The 20,715-nt window shown below is 45.8% G+C and overlaps 1 protein-coding gene across 7 annotated transcripts in view; it reads left to right on the top strand.

Moving 5' to 3' along the window:
- The first annotated feature begins 815 nt into the window (after positions 1–815).
- FBRSL1 (fibrosin like 1) overlaps positions 816–20,715 on the top strand; it is a 762,210-nt gene continuing 742,310 nt past the window's right edge. For 2 of the 7 annotated variants that reach the window (XM_083589747.1, XM_083589750.1), the window contains exon 1: positions 817–2,091. In XM_083589747.1, coding sequence (XP_083445873.1) covers positions 1,798–2,091 — 294 coding nt within the window. In that variant the 5' untranslated portion in view covers positions 817–1,797. Of the gene's footprint in view, positions 2,092–20,715 lie in introns of all 7 variants that reach the window. The other 5 variants (XM_083589754.1, XM_083589745.1, XM_083589751.1 and 2 more) reach the window with 5 other exon arrangements.

The following is a 20,715-nucleotide window of genomic DNA, read 5'->3' as shown; positions in this document are numbered from 1 at the left end:
GCGCGTGTGCTTGCCCTCCCCTCTTTTCACCCTCTTTCCCCAACCTTGGGGGGGGGGGAAACACACCAATTACCATTTCTCTCTTTTACCCCCCCCCCTCCGCCTTTCGACGCGGGTCCTCTTAACCTTTCCTCCCCTCCCCTCCTTGGGGAGTTGGTAAGGTCAGCGAGAGAGCGAGAGCCCGGGAGGTTTGTTGGAGGGGAGTTGGATGGGGGGGGCGGCGGGTTGGAGAGAGAAGGGAGTGCGTGCGTGCGAGTGGGAAGCGAACGCGCGCGTGAGAGACACACAGAGCGAGCGAGCGAGGAGAGAGAAGCCGCCGGCTCGGGGCCTGCGCCGGGGAATGACGCGCAGCTGGCAGCCCTGCTCATGCGCGGCCGGCCGGGCGGTGCTTACAGCCTGAGCCTGCTCGGGAGGTGGGGTGGGGTGGGTGGGGGGAGAAGAAGAGGAGGAAAAAAAAAAAAAGAGGAGCGAGAGGGAGAATGAGAATGGGGCGGAATGCGAGCAGGAGAAGCTTGAGGGAGAGCAGCAGCAGCAGCAGCAGCAGCCGGCGCCGCGGCGCAGCAGCCTGAGAGAGAAAGAGAAGCGGGCGCGCGAGAGGAGGAGGAGGAGGAGGCGGAGAGGCAGGCGCAGCTTCTCCGGGTGACAAGGCAGGCAGGCAGGCGGGCAGGGCGGCTGCTGCTGCTGCTGGTGGCGGCGGCGGAGGGAGAGGGAGGAGGAGGGTGGCCGGCTTAGGGAGGCGGGCAGGGCGGAGAGGCTCGCCGGCCGCGGGTGGGAAAGTTGGGGAAGGAGGGGAGCAGCCGGGCCCGGCTGCAGGAGGAGGAGGAGGAGGAGGGGGCGGCGAGCTGAAGGGGGGCGGCGGCGGCAGGAGGAGGATCAGCAGCAGCAGCAGCAGCCGCCGAAGAGGAGGAGGAGGAGGAGGCGGAGGCTGCGCCAGGAATTTCTCTTCGCCTTCCTCGCAACAAAGTTGCGGCGCGCGCGCGAGCGCGGGATCCGGAACCCTCTTGTTGCCATTTTCGTCTCTCGGCAGGATTCGAACCCGGGGCGGGGCGCTGCTTGCCCCGGGGCGGGAGGGAGTTAAAAAAAAAGAGGGGGGAGGAGAAGGGGGGAGGGTTCGTCGCGGAGGAGCAGCCGCCGCCGCCGCCACTACCACCACCACCACCGCTGCTTCTGTTTCTTCACATCGGCTCTGCTGGTGTCCTGGATTTATTATTTTCCTTTTCCCAAGCCTGGATTCGACCTCCTGGATTTGTCTCTTGTGTTTCAGTTTTTTGGGGGGTGATTTTTTTTTTTAATAATTTTTAATTTTTTTTGGACGGGGTGTGTGTGAGTGTGGGGGTAAGCTTGGCTCTTTCTCTCTCCCACCAGATCCGAACTGGAGATCAATTGCACTGTTTGGCTGCGTGGCTTGCCTCTCTTTAATTTTTAATTTTATTTTTGCAAGGGAGGGGGAAAAGATTTGTCAAGGTCACTTCGTCTGGATTTACATTTTTCTTTTCTTCTGGATCTCTTTTAATTCCCCCCACCCACCCCCTTCTTCCTCCTCTGCCCTCCATCGGATCACCCTTTCCTTTCCACAGAGGTCTGCTGGATTACATTTCTCTCTTCTATCCCCCCCGCCCCACCTCCCGCCCCCTTCCTTTGGATTTTATAAGCCTGAAGGAGAAGAGAAAAGAGAGAGAGAGAGAGACAGGCTGGATTATATTAGGGTGGTATTTTAGAGAGAAAAGACCCACCACACTTCGATCTGAAATAAATTTTTGAGGTGGTTTTTTGTGTGTTTGTTTTTGCTTCTTTGAAATGGATGGGAAAATCAGACAGAGCAGGAAATCTCGGTCCCAAAGGGACCGCGTGAGGCGAAGGGATCCAAATGGCAGGGACCGCCCGAATCAGAGCCCTTCCTCGGCATCCGAGAGAGAGCACAGCCCGGGCAAGGAGAATACCAGCCAAAATTGCCCAAATCCTAAGAGCCAGGCTTCTGCAGCCAGGAACGCCAGACCTCCGAGGCGGAGGAGGCGAGAATCCAGCTCTCAGGAAGAGGATTTAATTGATGGATTTGCGATCGCCAGCTTCAGCACGATGGAAGCCTTGGAGGTAAGGATCAGAACGGGTTGCTCTCTTTTCATGGGCTCATAGGGATTTGGGGTGGGGAGGGGGGGAGAGAGCGAGGGAAGAGCTTGGGGTGTATCTGTTGGGTTTGGCTGGATCCAGCCATCCACCCCCTCCCCTTTTTGCTTCCTTGTCAATATCAATTAACTTCTGGCACATGAGCGATGAGTATTCAAGCCTGGAGGAATAAAAGGCAAGAGGCGTTGTTGGGTGTGGAAGCCTGTGTCTTGTTTAGGGTGTGCAGATGTGGTCCTAAGGTGCAGAGCCTCTGGCTGCATCCTGGGTGCATTTGTTGGGGCCACTTCTCCTGAGTTGATGTGTAGGCCGAGGCATGTGGTCTTGTGCTTTACTTTCCATTTGAGCTGATAAACCAACTTGAGTTTGCTCAGAGCTGGTTTTCAATGTTTGTTTGGAATTCTAATTGGCTGGCGAGTCTGTGGGGAGAAGTACAAAAAGTTCTCGGTTTGTTTGGGTGGTCTTCTCCCTTTTGCATGTTGGAGGCAGGGTGTCACCAGGCGTGTTTCGAATTGCTTTAAATGTGTGTGCACTGCTGCCCAAGTAATTTTCTTTTTGGGAAATTGAAATCTCCCATCTTTTTGGTTTGGTGTTGTCATTTCCCCCAGATGTGTCTCTGGAGAATGTAAGAGCCGAATGGTTAATGTTTTTGATTTTGTGTGGATGGGGAACAGTGGTGGAAGGGGAGATGTTCTACGAGACAATATAAATTGGTTTCTGGTTTCAAAAAAATGTTTTAAAGACTTGCAGATATCAAATAGATTTCTAATCGCTGGTGAACTATATTTTCTTGGTGTTAATCAGTTGGCAAAAAAAGTAATTGCATGTCTGACTTATTGTGAAAAATGTTTGCTGTGCCAGTACTGCTTGTTTTGTCTGAGTGAAGTTAAAGAGAACAGAGAAAATTTTAATGTGTTCAACGAGACTGTGACAAGCTAGGGGATTTTGGGTGTCTCTTGGTGTTTTTTGTGTGTCCTCTTGATGTGACGGGAAAGTCTGAGGCGATAAGAGACTTTCTGGTAAGTGTGTTGTTACCCTGTTAAAGTTAGTCATTTTGTCCACTCTTAATATGCTTTTCTAAAAAATTAAAAGTTGGCTGGTATGTTTACTCACGTTGGGTACCTGACTAATTCAAAGGAGTGAAGAGATGGTTTGGATGTCGGCAGGTTTACTGTTCATCTGTGAATATAACATGTTGGCTCCAAACTTTTTCAGCGATGCACTGTGAATATGTGTGGGAGTCCATGGGTTGCATCTCCCATCAGAGTCTTTTGGCTACTGTCTCTCGTTCTCTGGAACACGAGTTTCATTTATTGTAGCAAGTTTTACTTGTGAGGTGTCTCAAAGAAAATGCATATCCTAATTGCTATGGCTTCAGACTCATTTAAGTGTTTCAATTTTTTTGTTTTTAAATCCTTGGCTTTTTTGTTTGTTTGAAATCTGAAATTATTGGAGATTTAATGAATGCAGGAAAAGGCTATACAGTATTGTGAAGTTCATGCATGAGATTATCTGGCAAAAGATTATTCTTTGAAGAAGCAAGTTTCATTGTACATCATGTGGTCAAGACCTGGAGCCAAGACTTTTTTTGGAGAGCGATTCAGTTGCCTTTCCTTCTTAGTGGTGGCCCCAGACCTCATACCTACCTTTGTCACATTTGCTTCCATTTGCTATACCTGTTTTCTGCTAATGTCTCTCACTTTTTCCTGGGCATTGACATGAAACTTGTCAGGCTCTGAAGTTCAAAGCCATCTGAGCCAATGAGCCTTTAGAACTGTCATTGACGAATAGACAAATCTGTTACCTCTTTGGGGGATGAAGTATGTCTTGATGGTTGCTTCACTAAAACCTTCTCCCCCCCCCCATGTTACAGTGATGGTCAATATGCCTCTACTTGCTCCAGAGGAGAAACATACAAATGCAGAAGGAAGCCATGGAAAATAGTTTCCCTCTGTCAATCCTGAATAGCTGGAATACTGGTGGCCTTGCTTGTGGGGGTGGGGGACACAAAACCAGCTGGGGGAAAGATTCCCTCTAATGATTCTCTGTGAAGTACAAGGAGAAAAGCCATAAAACAGGCTTCCAAAATTGCTTCACCATATGGTCATCTGTAGATGCTAAGTAGCTCTTCCAGGTGACTAGACATGGAAGCTCTGGTGGTGGTTGAAAACTGAGAGAGTTGGTTTTTCTTTCAAAATGGCTAATGCGTGTAGATGAACTAGTAGCATTTAGGCCTTTCTAGCAAGACTGTCATAAGGTAGTGACCTAGATACAACACCCCACTGTAAAGACAAGCAACTTCATGATTCCTTTTTAGCTAGTGTGATGGAGGGGCTTTGGATTGGGGAGGCCAAATTTTGGTGTCTGTACAAGCCACCTTGTCTCTTGGGTGTTTAATCCTTGAATCCTTTCAGTCCACCCCTGTTCTGTCTGCTCCTTCATCAGCCTTCCTTTAACCTGGAGCAAGAGTGAACATCTTCATTTTGGTTGAAGTCTTATTTCATTTTAGACATTCCTTCCCTGGTGGACTGTATTGAGGGCTACTAATTGGTGTCTCATCTGGACCAGATCTGTTCAGTTTAAAGCAAGGCTGCCACACTTTCAGACTTGTCCTGGGACCAAAGTAATGTATGGGGAGGTTCTGTAGCACCACACAAAGTATGCTAACTATTCATCCTGTGACTTTTGACTAGAGAGTGATGCTCTTGCAATTGGCAAGTAAAAAAAAAAGTTCGTACCCACACAGAATCATTTTGCCCAAAGACATAATCCCTTGGTGACAGTTTCTCTATGTCAGGGGTCAGCAACCTTTTTCAGCCATGAGCCAGTCCACTGTCCCTCAGACCATCTGGTGGGCTGGACTATAGTTTTTGGGAAAAAATGAACGAATTCCTATGCCCCACAAATAACCCAGAGGTGCATTTTAAATAAAAGGACACATTCTACTCATGTAAAAACACGCTGATTCCTGGTCCGTCCACAGGCCAGATTGAGAAGGCGATTGGGCCGCATCCAGCCCATGGGCCTTAGGTTGCCTACCCCTGCTCTATGTAGATGCTGCTTCTGTTTAGTGTTTCAACGTTAGGATAGTTGTTATTCCCATTTTAAAGATGAAAGCATCGACTCTTACAGAGCAGTTTGCATAAAGATGTTCAAAGGTCGAAGTTGTGTTAGTGATCCAGCTAATGTTATTGTGTGCTAGCACACCTAGTCTGCTTCACTTGCATGCAGACACACACCTCTGGTGTGGTTATGGGTTCCAACTGGGGCTGGGTGGATGTAGGTTCCAATCTCCCCATGGCCATTTGTTTATGTATTTAACTCACTCACTTCCTGCAATGGAATACAGTGTTGCCAGATAGGTGCCCTTCCAAGCGCAGCCCAGACCTAGACCTCATTCTGTTCCCTGGAGCCACAGGGTGACCTTGGACCCAGTCACTTTTTCTCAGCCTACCCTACCTTGCAAGGTTGTGAAGATAAAATGGGGCATGGACTTGTGTGGTTCCCTGACATCTTTGGCAGAATAGTGGGATAAAAATGCAAGCAGTATAACCTCTTTGCCTTAAAGTCTGCCTCACAATGTATGAACCAACCCAGGCACCTTCTTTGTGTGTTCTCTCCAAAAGGAGCTGTGGAGGGTGTCAACCCAGTCAGTTGGGCAGGATACAAATAATAAAGTTGTTGTTGTTGTTATTAACACGAGAGTGGGCCTCTTCAGTGGTGGCTCCCCATTTGCAATCTCCATCTCTGGTTAGGGATCAGGCCAGGAACATTCCCATTTTCCCTGGCTCATTGGTTTTTAATTGGGAGGGGATGTCGATATGTCGGCAGCCCTTAATTGTGCTCAACCTTTGGGTTGTATGGGCTCTTGTCCCTTTTAGTTTTTTAGTTCTTGTTTGCTGCTTTTTAAAAAAATCTGATTTTAATGCCTTGGTTTCGTTTTTACTGTGCAAGTAGTCTTAGGCACGCTTGAATGCAAAAACGTGACTGATGGATATCATTAAGAATAATAAATAAGCAATATTTGCTAGGTATGATAAGCGTGGACACATTTCCCTGCACCGTGGCAGAGTGGTTCATGGGTTGTGCAGAAACTGGGAAATTTGTGTGGGCAAGTAGCCTGGTGCGGAAGTGACCCTCTTAATCCACACGACAGTGGCTTTGTGAGCACTGTGTGCTTGCAGCTCACCTCTATCAACATTCAAGAGAGCACCTTCACTTGCAGCATCTTGGGTTTTTAATTGGCTCATCAGAATAAATAGGATAAGCAGAATTCGCTTGTTTCCTTTCATGTGTTGAGCGGGGGAAGAGTGTCTGCTCAAGGTGCTTTCAGAAGCCAAAGTGGCAATCTGTGTTTGTCTAAGATGTGCGTGGGTTTTCTTCGTCTTTTTAAATTCCAGTAACAAAGCAAAGCAAAAATCACCAGGGACACACCAGTGGGTTTTTCCTTACCAAGGAGCGATTGTGGGAATTGCCAGCCAGGCTTCTGATGTTAACATTAGTAAAGGGGATTACCAAGACCAAAATCTCTTAAGCTAACATATGCCCAATTTACGTCATAGTCCACAATTTTGTTTCTTAAAAAAAGAGAGACTTGGTGGGGCTCGTATTGACAATGTAGAGATGTTTTCCTGCTATCCCTCTTAGCAAAAAAAAAGTTAGCCACGTTTCTCAGCAATAAGCAAGCCTTGTTCCACCTTAGAGACTAGTAAATTTATTGCATTCGCATTATGGGCCTACGGTCCCTTTTATATAGGATGCATGATTTATTTTGGTGTGCAGGTCAAAAGCAAATACGTACGTACACAAAAGTTTAGACTCCAAAGAAAGTTGAGAAATGGACCAATGTGTTTGAGTGTGGGGAGGTCCCCATTCCAATCCTTGGCATCTCCAGCTAAAGTGTCTCTAATCTGCTGGTGATTGAAAAGGCCTCTCACTCTCTGCCTGGGACCCATGGAGAGCTGCTGCTGGCCAGAGTAGACAACAGTAGCCTAAGTGGATAAAGACCCTCCTTTGGTATAATAAGGCAACTTCCTAAACTCTTGATAATGAATACTTGTAGACAGAGCAGAAAAGCTGAAGTCTCCAGCGCTCCTTTTTAAGTGGGTCTTCCCCATGTTCATGAGTTCGTGTCATAATTTTCTTTGGCAGCTGAGCTTGAATGGCTGTGCACATGGCAGTCTTTAGTGCTGTGTTCTAATCTTGTTTCTGTGCACCACTTTTTTAAAGTTTGCTTCTAAGAACCAGCGATTAGGAAAACAGAGGAGCTGTATGGCTTGGGTTACCCCTCTGTAAGTTCTAAATTGCTCTGTATGTGTGTGTTGAGATGGATATTTGTGGTGTTGTAAGGATGGAAGGTACGTTCTATTTTATCTCAAGTACAGTATTGGGAATTTCCCTTGTCTCTGCAAAGTTACCACAGTAACCTTTAATGTTCTTGAAAGTACAGTGTTGTGTGCATTCCTTTTCACACAGCTATTCACCCTAGCAGATTTGAGAAATCCAGAGTCTTATAATTTTCTCAGGCTTCCTTGGGTGTAGGCTTCCTTGGGAGTTTACAGTATTTATCCTTCCCTCCCGGTGCTTTCAACCAACAGAGGTGACTGGACAATTAGGAACCAGAATCAAAGTGTAATCTTAAGTCTTTGGTTCATTACATTGCGACACAGTTCATCCCACTCAAAGACTGCAGCCTTAAAACCTTTAATTTGTGTAAGGTCCTGGCAGTTTGGCCGTGCATGTGTGAATGCTTAGACAACTGCTCAGCATACAAGTAATTGGGGAGAGGGGGCCATTCTAGAGACATGGACATGCATATCACATACATACCTGCAAAGAAGGAGTTTTGAGTGAATGGAGTTTCATGCAGCTAACTTTAACTGGCTTCTGCACACCTGTGTGTGCCTACCTGACATTCATCAGTGATCATCTTTTATAAGAGATGGGAATGGCAAGACCTGAACTTGTTCATTCTAAATATATGTTCCTCACACCATGAAAGTAATTATCCTCCTAAATAACAGTGATCATGTCAGAGCTGGTTGGACAAAATGCAGTTTTATAGTGTTTGGTGCCTTGGGAAAAAGCTATCCTCTGGGATTTCCACTTTGCAGGGAAAATTCTAGGCACTGGGACTAAGAAACTTGTCAAAAACCGAGAGAGAGAGCTTGCTTGCAGAGTCTGTGGGAAAGGAATTAAATTATAGAGGGGAAACTTGCAGAAAAGAACAGTTAACGGCGGTGGGAGAAGTGAACACTGAGGATTTGCTCCAGGGACTTGCTTTTAAATGAAAAAGTAGCCTCCTAGGTTATGTGTAAACTTAAGTAGCCATTTTGAATTGCTGCATTTGAATGACTAGCAATAGGGTTGTGTGCACCTTAACTAGATCGTATGCCAGTTTGCCTTGGGGGCAACATCTTCAACATCTGTATCAGAGATTACCGAGTGAGTGTTGGTATGTAAAATTTAAGAGCTACAAAAAAACGAATCAGGCAGTACATTTTTGGTACTGCTTTTGGTGATAAGACTTCCTCTAGCTTTACAGCAGAATCCATCAGGCTACATGGCCTAAGCTTAGCAGGAATACAAAGTTTTCCGCCACGCCAACAAGGCGGACCTCTTCCTGAATTATTGCAACCGGCCTCACAGCCATTCTCATAACTTAGACTAGGTGCAATCATGGCGGTTCTGCTTCTCCCCTCCAAAAGTGTAAAAATAGCACTAAAAAAAAGGAAGCTTGTCAGAATAATTAATTGGATGTTGGAAGGGAAAGCAGTAAGAGAGCTGTGGAACTGGTATAGCTTTGTACGGTGGTCTCTTGCAGTCAACTCAGCACATTTTAACAAAGCTCCGGATTGTTTTTGTTACAATTAAGTCGGGGAGAGGGTTTGTGTGTGTGTGCGTGCCTTGTGATTTGACCACAGGCCCTTGTGCAAACAGCTTTCTCCTTCTGACCCGGGTGTTTCCTGTCTCTTCTGCTTTGGGTGATCAGGTTGTCTGTGGGATCCGCGCAGTGGTGTCTTCGTACAGCCAGGGTGTTTGGCAGAAATGACCACCACATAAATTAAAAATAAAAATGGAACAGGTCACCAGGGTGCCTGCAATGCTGTGGCCTATGATTTGAGGCAGGGCCGGCCAGCTGTCTCAAGCAGCAGTGGTTTCCAGTGAGAGATCACAAGAGTCCTGGGAGATGTTGCCAGCGCTGCTTCGCCATGCAGCCCAGGTAAGGGAGACTTTGGTAGCAGAGCAGGGCGGCCGTTTCTCATTTAGTCTTGGGTGGCAAAACGAGACCCACCGCCCCTGATTTGGGGAAGCTGTGTGTCAGAGTGGAGGAGAGCCCCAAGAGTCAGAAATACTGTACTTTTCTCTCCCAGCTTGTAGCTAAGGTTCCAAGATACAGACTTGGGAAATAGAATAGGAAAGAAAAATAGCCATGGAAGAAGCATTGTCCATTGGAGATAAGTCTAGAATAGTGGTGCCCCCCATTCCCAGTTTTATCTTCTCAAAAACCCCACAAAATTTAGCAGAGAGAAGGAGCAAGCATCATGAAGGTTATATGATCACGGAGCTTTTCAGTCTTCATTCAACGCTTTAATCCAGGGTTGGCTAACCCATGAGCCATATCTCCTTGCAAGAAATTTAGTTTGGGCCACAAGACACCCTAATATTTCTGTTTGTGTGTGTGTGACACTGAACAGTCACCCCCAGGAGTTGAACTTGAGTCAGTGCAGCCCTCAGTCCAGAAGAGATTAGCTACCTCAGCTCTGATGCCACTCACTGCTACTGAATTCGATTTGGAGGGAAGTCTTACAATCGTAATGAACATTTTCAAGGTGAATTTGCTGCTCCTTCAGTAGCACATGCTGCTGCTGGCTAAACAGGTGTTTGTTGAGCCTCAGTAAAGTGCCTAAATTACAAACGGGATGCCTATTTTATTTTCCTAACCTCTGTGAGTCACTGGGCAGGCATACTCCATGACTGGAAGATGCACGGAATGAACATTAACTCGCTCAGAGATGCAGTGGGTGTCCTCCTTGCTGCATGGGGATGCTGGTTTCAATATGGCATTTATTCATGGCTTGTGGCCTGCTAGCAGTCATCTCATGGTACACAACCTGGTTGCTATGACTTGCACCTTTATCCGCATTGTGGCTTCCCCCAGAGATTTATGGGAGCTGTAGTTTGTTAAGGGTGCTCAGAGTTGTTCCTCCCAGAAAACTCCTCCTATTCCTCCCAGAAAACTTTCTGAGTCCTATAGTATTCAGAATACTTTGATAGACAGTCCCTCTCTCTGCCCAGGGACATCTGGGAGTTTTAGCTGTTTGTGAGGGGAACTGGTGTCTTCTGACAGCTCTGAGCTCCTTCAGCAGACTACAGTTCCCATAATTTTGCGGAGAAGGCCACATTTGCTTAAAGTGGTACAGTATTGCTGTGAATGCGAAGTGCAGATGGGGCCTGAGGGTGCTTGGGATGCAATTCAGCGCTAGTGCTAAGTATCCCGCTACTTAATCTAGAGCCTGTCCTGTTTCTTTATGGCAGCCGGGAAAGATAGGACAGGGAAACATGCAGTGAACCTGCATGAGCCCAGTTCTAAGGCCCTTTTGTTTATTTCTTCAACTTAGAGTTCGATTATCTTGTGCTTCACTTCCCAAAGAAGAGAAGCTTGTTGGGAAGAGAAAAAATAATAGAAACTTGCTCTTGAAGAGCAGAATTTCACCCAGGTTTAATGGCAAACCCATTGGGTAGGGCAGCATAGGCCTGTAGGTTTTTAAAAACATGTATCCTTCACTCAAGGTGACCTCCAAAGCAGCATGTGCTTTCCTTGTTCTCTTGGAATGTTTGCAGAACCCGTGATCTGTTGAAGCTGCCTCATACCAAGTCCATCTAGCTCAGTATTGACTAAATTTGACTGGCAGTGGCTGCTGTAATCCAGCATCATCTGGAGGGCAGTTGGTTGGCTAGTCCTGCCATCTGTGCCCTTCCCAGCGCTCTCTGCTGATGCCAGGAATTGCCCCTGGTATCTTCTGCATGCAAAACACATGTTCTAGTCCTTGGGGCCACTGGTAACATGGCAACCTGGGAAGCTTTGTGTCACTGGGTTTCAGTTTTCACGGAAATATTTCTGTGCACGTTTCATGCATTCTTCTGTGGCTCTGCTCCTATCTGCTAAGCCAGCTGATCTAGTATTGCCACCCACAATACACTCACCACTCCAGCGCTGCAGCCATTGCTGCTGTTTGCCGTCATGATTGCTGCTGTTTGCCGTCTCCTGTCAGCCCTGGTGGGCATAAGAAGTTGGAGCAGAGCCTGACCGCAGACCTTTGCAGCAAGCCACTTCTAAAGGTGGCACAGTGTTCTAAATTAGCCAGGCGCCAGTCGCATTTTGCACCTGGCTATCCACTACTTGCAACCAAGTGAAGATGCCTGGGCACCAGGAAGGTGCCTGACATCTCTACCATCTGGAGGTGCATGCCTGGGAATTATTGGATCTGGACTGTTTTTGCACATGAACAACCCATCCTGTAGAATTCTATCCATTGTATTTTATCTGCACAATCAGAATGAATGTCAGGAACCAAAATGCTTTTTCTGTGCAGCAGGAGCAGTGAACAACCTTATAGTTAATTGTTGTAGCTTGCCTTCATTTACCCTGCCTCACTGCCCTGTTCACAGTTGTGAAGAATATTCTTGCATTATGGATGGTCCGTGTCACCATTAAGAAAAAGAGGTCGGAATAGGCTAATATAAATGTGGACTGTCCCTGGATCAAGTGACTTTTCTACTTTTAAGTTCTCAAAGCTCTTAACCTAGCTCAAGGTTGTCATCTGAGCTAGCCAGATGTTTAACTGAGAATCAATCACAGCCAGTCCATCCATTTGAAAACTCAGATCTTAGAGCAGTCTTGCCCCAAAATGGCAACTACATATTCTGTTTTGGTGACTGTAACCTTGGTTTAAGGAGGCATTTGGCGCACCGAAGTTGGGCGACCCCTTGCTAATGCAAGGCTTCAACTTAATGGTAGAACATCTGGTTCACATGCTTGACAGTGCAAGATTTGATCCTTGCCTCCTCCAGCTAGGGCTGGGGAAAAGACTGCATTGCCTGAAACCCTAGAGAGTCTCTTGTCAGTCAGGGTAGGTGGACCCCATGACTTTGTCAAAGACAACTTCCTGAGGTGACTCTGGCAGGACTAGCTGCTGGACCACTGTAAGTCCCAGTGGTGGAAAACGGGCTTAGTGCAAATCTAATTATGCAGGGAGTTAGTAATGAGTAAGGATCAAGGCCGGCTGCCTGTATTGGGAATCTATATCTCATCAGCAAGACCTCCTCTTATGGCCTGAACACAGCAAATATCAATGGACATTGTTACATGAGAGTGAGCCATTGAACAGGAGTCGTTTTTTTTAATGTTGTAATGAAGTGTAACTCCTCCATAGCGAAGAGCCTCTGCGTTACACAGATAGTGCTAGTTGCAGGGCACTGTCAAGATGTATGTTAATTGCTACTTACCCTATAGCTAGAAGGGGAGGTTGCCCAGTGATGTGAGCACTGCCTTTATTCCATTCCTTGAAACATGTGCATCACCCTGGAAAACTCCTGATGCTGTCACACATTCCTTTCTAGCTTCCTATCATGGCAAGCAAGAAGCATTGTTGGAGTCCAGTGACACATTCCAGCCATGCAAAAACAGTTGTGGGGGGTGTTGCAAAGAAAGTCCAGTAAGAGTCCACATAGCCAAAAAAGCCTAGAGGGACACATATGGCCCCAGGGATTGATGTTTCCTATCACAGCTCTGAAGTCTCCATCTAAAGAGAGTCAGCTTCTAGTACCCCGTCACACTCATAACACGATCAAGGAATGGAGCCCACGTTGGAGCTATGCAGGTGACGAGGGCAAGGCTTTTTAAATGGGGAGCCGTGAGGTCCTAGTGAGGTTTACATAATAATAATAATAATAATAATAATAATAATAATAATAATAATAATAATTTTATTTATACCCCGCCCTCCCCAGCCAAGGCCGGGCTCAGAGCGGCTTACAAGCAATAATAAAAACAGGTTGAATGATTACAACTTAAAAACAAAAGAGGTGCACCTCTTCCCTTCATGCCTTGATGTGGGAGATTAAGAACTTGAACATGGCCTTGTGGGCACTGTTGAACGCGCAGGTGAACGTTGCCCCATCTTACCAGCGACACTCAGTGGCTTGGTCCTTACTGACAGGTAATCCGTAGGTGCTATGTGTTCAATGAAAAGGGTACAAGAGCCCTGGAGGATCTGATGGAAGACTTCTCCAGTCGAGCATCCTGTCTCCCATGGTGGCCAATCAGATGCCTATGGGAAGTCTGTAGGCAGGGCACAACGGCAGTAAGTCTTGTGTTGTTCCCTAGCAACTAATTTTCAAAAGTCTCTGATATTGGAGGTAGGGTACAGTTGTCATGACCTGTAGTGACGGATAGCTCTGTCATTCCCCATGAATTCCTCTATTCTCTGTTAGGACAACTAGAATGGTGACCCTCACATCTTGTGGCTCCAGATTCCATAATTTGGTAACGGTGTGCTTTGTCTGCAAGAATACATAAATGTGTGCACCCTGTTCTTCAAAATGACGGGCTCTTTTGCTAGTTAATTTTTATAAGCCCTCCTTGTTTGTTCTACTGACTGGCTGCTGAAAACTTGATGAGTCTTCCTGGTGTACTACTAAAGAGATATAATTGCGATAATGGCCCCTGCTGAATACAGCAGTATATTGTGGCTTGTTCAGAGAAGCCTACGGAAAAAAAAGGATAAAGTTGGCTCAGTTTTAAATTCAGTCACTTTAACTATTCATAATTAGGATGGTGAAGAATCTGCTTCTGAGTTTCGCTTAGTATTCTTGGCTGTGCTTGCCCAGTTGTGTGCACGCTTGAGAGAGAGACAATTCCATTGGCAGCTGGACTGGAAGCAAGTAACAATTGCTTCCTAGTGAGAAGCTTGCCAAGTCTTCTTTGGAGGTTGCACCGATATGTAGATTTATGGGGTAGTGTGGAGAACATAGCATAGGAACATAGCAAGCTGCCATTGGTCTATCTAGCTCAGTATTGTCCACTTTGACTGGCAGTGTGGTTCTCCTCCTCCTTCTTTTTTCAGTCTACCAGTGTTTAGGCCAGTGTTTGGTTCTCCAGCTATTTTTGAACTACAATTCCCACCATCCATGACCACTGGTCCTGCTAGCTAAGGGAGTTGTAGTCCAGAAGCAACTGGAGACCCAAGTTTGGGGAACACTGGTTTAGGCTGTCTGGGACTGCTTCATGACTTTATAAGAGATAAAAATGCAACGTTCAGGACTTTCTGGTTTAGGCAGAAGGAGAGTAAGAGGTGATGTGAGACAGGTTCCTAAAATTATACATGACATGGAGAAAGGTGTATGGAAGTTTTTCTCATTCCCAACATGAGAACTTGGCAGACATCCAATGAATCTGCAGGTTGGAAGATTTGGGGCAGATAAAAGAAAGGACTTCTTTGCACAGTGCATAGTTAAATTTATGTAACTTGCTCGCACAGAAAGCAGCTTTGGCCACCAACTTGGATGGCTCCGAAAGAGGATCAAACCATTTCATGGAGGAGAATCCTGTCCGTGGCTGTGAGCCAATGGTTCCTGCAGGGATCTGGTTGTCTGGCGCTGCACTGCATAGGCCATTTGCCTGATCCAACATGCTGCTCTTAATGTTCTTAGATCTTACGCATTTTATGTATTGTCCTATGCACTACATTTAAGTGACAAGTCACAACATCCTGTAAGCGGCGTTCAAAATTCACCAGGTGCCAGACACATTTTGCACATGGGTATCAGCCAATTGCAACCAAGTGAAGATGCCCAGGTGCCAGGATGGTGCCTGATGTCATTACCATCTGGAGGTGCATGCTTAGGGATCCTAGGATCTTGACTGTTTTCACACACTAACAACACATCCTGTAGAATTCTGTCTGTTATATTTTATCTGCACAATCAAAATGAATTTCAGGAACCAAAAAGTCGTATTGAAAAATAAGAGCTGTGTGGTCCCCAAATGGCAACCAGGTATTCTGCTTTGGCAGTTGTAACCCTGGTTTAAGGAGCCATTTGGCACCTAGCTTATCTGAGTTTCTAACATTGCCTGTAAGTGTATGTTGGTTACAGTATTGTATGGTTCTGGTTTTTTTAAGCGCTAAAGTAGCAGGTGCTGGGAAAAGATTCTGGACCACTTTTGTGATGCTAACAATTCACTCTAATCTCCTGTGTTCCTTCATTAACAAACCTGTCCAAGGCAGCCTTCCCTTCTGTCATTCCCTGAAGGGAACCTCCTTTGAGTACTGGCCCTCAGCTGCAAGCAAGCATGATTGCATACGTCTCTTGAATTCCTGCTGTCAGTCCACCCTGTTCCCATTTTGTACTGTGCCCCAATTGTAATAGTGCCAGACTTGGGCACAAATCTTAAGTCACTATAAATTACATTTGAATGCCAATGGCAAAAAAACCCCATTGCTGTTTCTCAGTTGTCGATTATTCTTTACCATGATCTTTAAGCAGCGTGCTTCCCTGTTTAATCTTCCAAAGGGTCCTGTTCATGATTTGCTACATTGCTTGTGCTGTATAAATGTGTTGGTATATGTTTGTACATTGCTGGCGAGCAATGAAGTCTTATTTTAAAAATTCTTTAACACCATAGGCACAGCCCATGCCTCAGTGTTCTGTGGTCAGTAACACCTGTTCCCCCTTGTAATTGCATGTTAATGTTCCTAGTTTATCATAGTCTAATGTATAAATGAGTTTTTTTATCTAGGTGAAATGGTTCTTGTAGTGGAACTGTTTTCTTTCTTTTTCTTTTAGTAGCAGAACATGAGAACATTTTTAGCAGTGCCTCCTTGCACAGAATGAGCCAGAACACTGGTTGACTGGGAACAGTCTATCTCTTGGGAGAACACCAGATCATTGTCTTAAACACAAACAAAAAAAAAAAATATTCAGTGAGCAGACTTGCAATCCACACTTACAGTTCATTTTCTCTCTGTCTCTCTGGCAAAGTTATTCTAGGCTATTGTTAAAATCAGACTTCTCTCCTGGATGTTTATAAAAGATCTAGATGCTATTTTTGCAACTGTGACCCAGCTTGCATGTAATGCTAAGCCATGGTTTCTCAAGCAAGTGTTTGGAGAGAAGGTCATGGCCATTGTACTTGTTCCCTTGTCCTGCTGCTGTCCACTCTACCCAGGGCTAAACTGTGGTTTGGCTTGTGTTGCTTCAAACTCTGACTCATGGTTTGCCTTGGTCCAGACAAACTATGACCTGTGAATCAAAGTGTGTTTTTGGCTCACCAGTCTCTATTTATAGCAGGGATGAGAAATCTGTGGCTTTGCCAATTTTGTTGGACTCCAGTTCCAATCAACTATAACCAGCATGGCCACTGGGCAGGGATGATTGGAATAGCACAGCACTACATTTTAAAGCTTCAAAACACAATCTCAGCATCACTGCTTTTGTTTGGGGGGGGGAGGTGTTTTGAGGAGAGGAAGGAAACATGCAAATTGCAGTGCACTTAAGCAGAGCTTTTTGAACAGTGTGGTTTACCAGGACTAGGTTTGAGACAATCAAATGGAAACGGGCTTGGCTAGAGTAAAAGTTGCATTGGTGAGGTTGCAACTTTAGAACAGGGGTCAGCAAACTTTTTCAGCAGGGGGCTGGTCCACTGTCCCTCAGACCTTGTGGGGGGCCGGACTATATTTTGAAAAAAAAATATATGAACGAATTCCTATGCCCCACAAATAACCCAGAAATGCATTTTAAATAAAAGCACACATTCTACTCATGTAAAAACACGCTGATTCCCTGACTGTCCACGGGCCAGATTTAGAAGGCAATTGGGCTGGATCCGGCCCCCGGGCCTTAGTTTGCCTACCCATGTGTTATGGTGGGGATCACAATGATTTCCGGAGATGCTGGCTGCGAAACAGGAATTTACGCCACTGTAAAATGCAGCTCGGGGATCTGCTTTACATGCAGAATGTCTCAGTTCAATTTCCAGCATCCGAAGGTGGAGCTAGGAGAGATTCCCTGCCTGAAATCCTGGAGAGCTGTGACAAGATGAGCTAGATGGACCAGTGGTCTGACTCTGCGTAATGGTAGGGAGTTCCAAAGGGTAGCTACCATCACACTAACGTTCCACTTCTGACATTGTGCACATTGGTCTTTATTGGAAGTTGGCCCCTGCATGTTACCCTCTCCTGCAGAACAGTGATTGGCTGGGTATATAAAGGATGAGACTATTTTTTCAGGAATATTCCCACTTTGCACTGTGTGTGTGTGTGTGTGTGTGTGTGTGTGTGTGTGTATCTATGTATGTATGCATGCATGCATGCATGCATGGGAACAGAGTATTGCAGCCCTGCTTGCACAATAACTACACATTTGAGTTGTGAACATTGATCCCATTGGGCTCATGCCCAGTGTTCTGTCCCAAAGCTGGAAGTCTCAAGAGCTTTACTTTACTTAAAAAAAAATGTAGACAGCCCAGTGCTATCCTTATGCCTATAATCTAATGTTGGCTTCTGAAAATGGAATTATGGCCACTTCTACTGGGCCCTTTCTGATATGGAGACACGGTGGTCTCCCTTCTCCTGATTTGTTAGAGGGCATAGAAGTTCCATTCTCACCCAGCTATTTGTTAAAGCTTGAGTAGTTCTATCTTTGCCCTCCCCCCCTTCTTATAAAAATGATGAGCTAAAATAAGACCCTTTACTTTCTTCAGCTGTTGGTGCCTTTGAAGGCAGACAGCTAAGCCTTGGCTAATGTGGTGTCTTTGACTTGGGAATCGACTGTGGCTTTAGTCTGAATGCCTAATAGGGGAAGGCAAACGCCCTTTAAATAGCCACCCCCTCCCCAGCCTTGTCCAAAGCACATGCCCACCACCACGGTAATTGAAGGGGAAGATTGAAAGATGCTATAGAGTCAAAGAGATGGCTTATGGAATCAGTCAGACTTGGTATGAAATAATTATGGTGTTTTGACAGCCTGTTAATAACTCACAGCCATTGGAAGAAATATAATTGCAGCGTTGTGAGTTTCCTGGCGTTTTCTGTCAGATTTGTAAAATTAAATAAAGGCTGTTGAAATCCATTAAAAATAGTTGGGACATTGTGTCTTGGAGATGATGGGCCACTTAATTTTTTCCCCTTTTTAACCTTCCCATTCCGATTCAGGTTCACGGCATTTCATTCTGGGGCTGTTTTGAACATTTGTTAAAAGCCGTTGGGTCTTTCAGTTCAATCTTTGGAAATCTGTAGCTTCCAGGGGGGTTGCCTGGAGGTGGCCGAGAAGCTTGTCTAAGGGAATGCAGTGGACGTTAATCCTCTCGCACGTAATGTAAGAGAAGAACCTTGTCACCTGTAATGATTAAAATCCCCTGAAGTGTTGCCAGCATGTACTTTAGGAATTGTATAATTATATGATTATTGAAAGAGACATAAAAGGAAATCATGGCGCAAAGAGGGAGGGGGGACCCAAAGGGGGGGAAAGTTCAAATGTATAAAGAGGAGCTCAGGATTTTGCCTGCGCTTTCCAATTACTTTGTGCAGTGTCTAATAACAAAGAGGAATAAAAGGAGGTTAGTCCAATAATTGCTTTGTATCAACATCCATTTAATAAAAATTGTGGAGGCAGCCGGGGGAGGGGGAGGAAATGGTGAGCTGATAACACAAGAGTTCCAGTGGTGACTTTTTGCTCATCGAACTGAGTGCAGGGTGATGCCTTTCTGGGGCAAAAGTGAGTGGAGGAAAGAATAGTAGGCTAGTTTCTACACATGCTCAAACATTCCTTTCTCTGTCCTTTGTGCGGGCAGGCAGGAGACATTCTCAGAGTTTAAGGACCCAGGAGGAAACACTTGGGGTGCAAAGCAGGGATACTGGGTGTATGTGGCTTGGGGAGACTGCCAAAGGACTTTGGACTTGCCCACCGCCCCCCTCACAGAAGCAAACTTCCTATTAATGCAAATAGCAGTCAATTGAGACAAGTCACAGTGGTGGCAGAGAAATAGTTGCAAATGGAGTAGTATGGTTTCTGATTCTTTTTGAAACCCTCAGGATGCCAGTGTAGAAAGGTGTTTTAATAACTACTTGGCCATCCTTCTGATGCTCATTTTTTGGCTAATGGGTGGTGCCAGGGTGGTGCTCCTTTGTTTTGTGGCTAGTGGCAGAGCATCCTTCCACTCCCTTGGGCAACGTTGGGGCAAGATGTACGTGAATGGGATAGCAAAAACTTGAGCTGTAGCTTTTTCCGGTCCAAATTGCCCACATCTGCCTTGAGAAAAGGAGAACAGAAAGTTAATTAACACTTTTCTCTTTTGATTCTCTTGTCTGCCTTTCTGCCGTAACCTTGAGCAAGGATTTTTAATTTGCTGTTTGCTTTTATCTAGCTGTGAATAGCATGCCACGATGCATACATACATGACAGAATGAGAGCATTGCCCCCCTCCTCTTTACGGAGCAAAAATTTTGGTTAGTTGTGAGCAGAAACTGACTTCCTGTTCAGCCACATGTGTGTGGTGTTGATTAGAGCACATGGCCACTGGTTTTTTGTGGTTAGTTCTGCCCAGTTACGATTTAAACATTCAGGGTGCACTTGGACATTAGGAATAGCATTTCAGTTTTCCTGATATTAATGCTAGCTCTTCTGTCCTGTTTTCTAATGTCCCTTTCACTCTGCAGCACCTGTTACATTGTGGAACTGTGGCTCTTTGTCTAATGTGCCAGCATGTCACGCTATTTTTCATTCACTCCAGTGGCTGTGGTGTGACACAGCAATGAACATCATTGGGCAATGTTGCTGCTCCCGCACCATTTCTGCACGTGTGTGTTTCTGTTCCCCCATGAAAACTGCAGGAAGAAATTCTACCCAAATCTCATCGCTTAACCCCTGAGATTTTCTGGGTTATAAGGGGGCTGCAAGCAATTTTTTCCCTGGAATCAAGTAACACGGACACGAACCATATTCTATCTGTTTTCCAGGAGTGGCTTCTACATCAGGTGAAAGATAAAATGCAATGTGGGTATTAATTGACAGGGAAATGGAATAAACTGTGGTGTGAATGCAGCCTGGATGGGTCCAGCAAGTGGCAACCGGAAGTGGCTCATTGGGTAGGCAGTGCTCGTAATTAGTCAGGCGCGTTTTGTGACTGGCATAGGTCCAGTTGTGGCCACGTGGAGATCCTCCCACTTTTGCCTCTGGTGCACCCAACATTGGAATGTGGCCCACAGGAGGTTGCCCAGAATGGAATTCGGCCCTTGGGCTGAAAAAGGCTCCCTACCTCTGCTCTACACTGACTGGCAGCTTTCCAAGTTTTCAGACATTCTCCCTTCCCAACACTATGTGGCAGCGCATGGAGTGCAAAGCAAGTGTGCTCCGCTACTGAGCTTATGGCATCTATGACTTCCCCAAAATGGGAAGTCTGGAAACGGCCAGGAGAAGCTGGCTGCATGTTCTGTTTGTCATTGTGTCCTCGGCTAATGTAATTAGGCACCTGCAATTGGATTATTGGGCTTGTTTAATGGCTTGCGCAGGTATCCCTCAACGGTGCGCGCTCAT

The sequence above is a fragment of the Podarcis filfolensis genome (genome assembly GCF_964270895.1).
Source record: "Podarcis filfolensis genome assembly, chromosome: 16".
In the NCBI taxonomy this organism is placed as follows: Eukaryota; Metazoa; Chordata; class Lepidosauria; order Squamata; family Lacertidae; genus Podarcis; species Podarcis filfolensis.
This window is presented reverse-complemented; position numbering and strand designations above follow the sequence as displayed.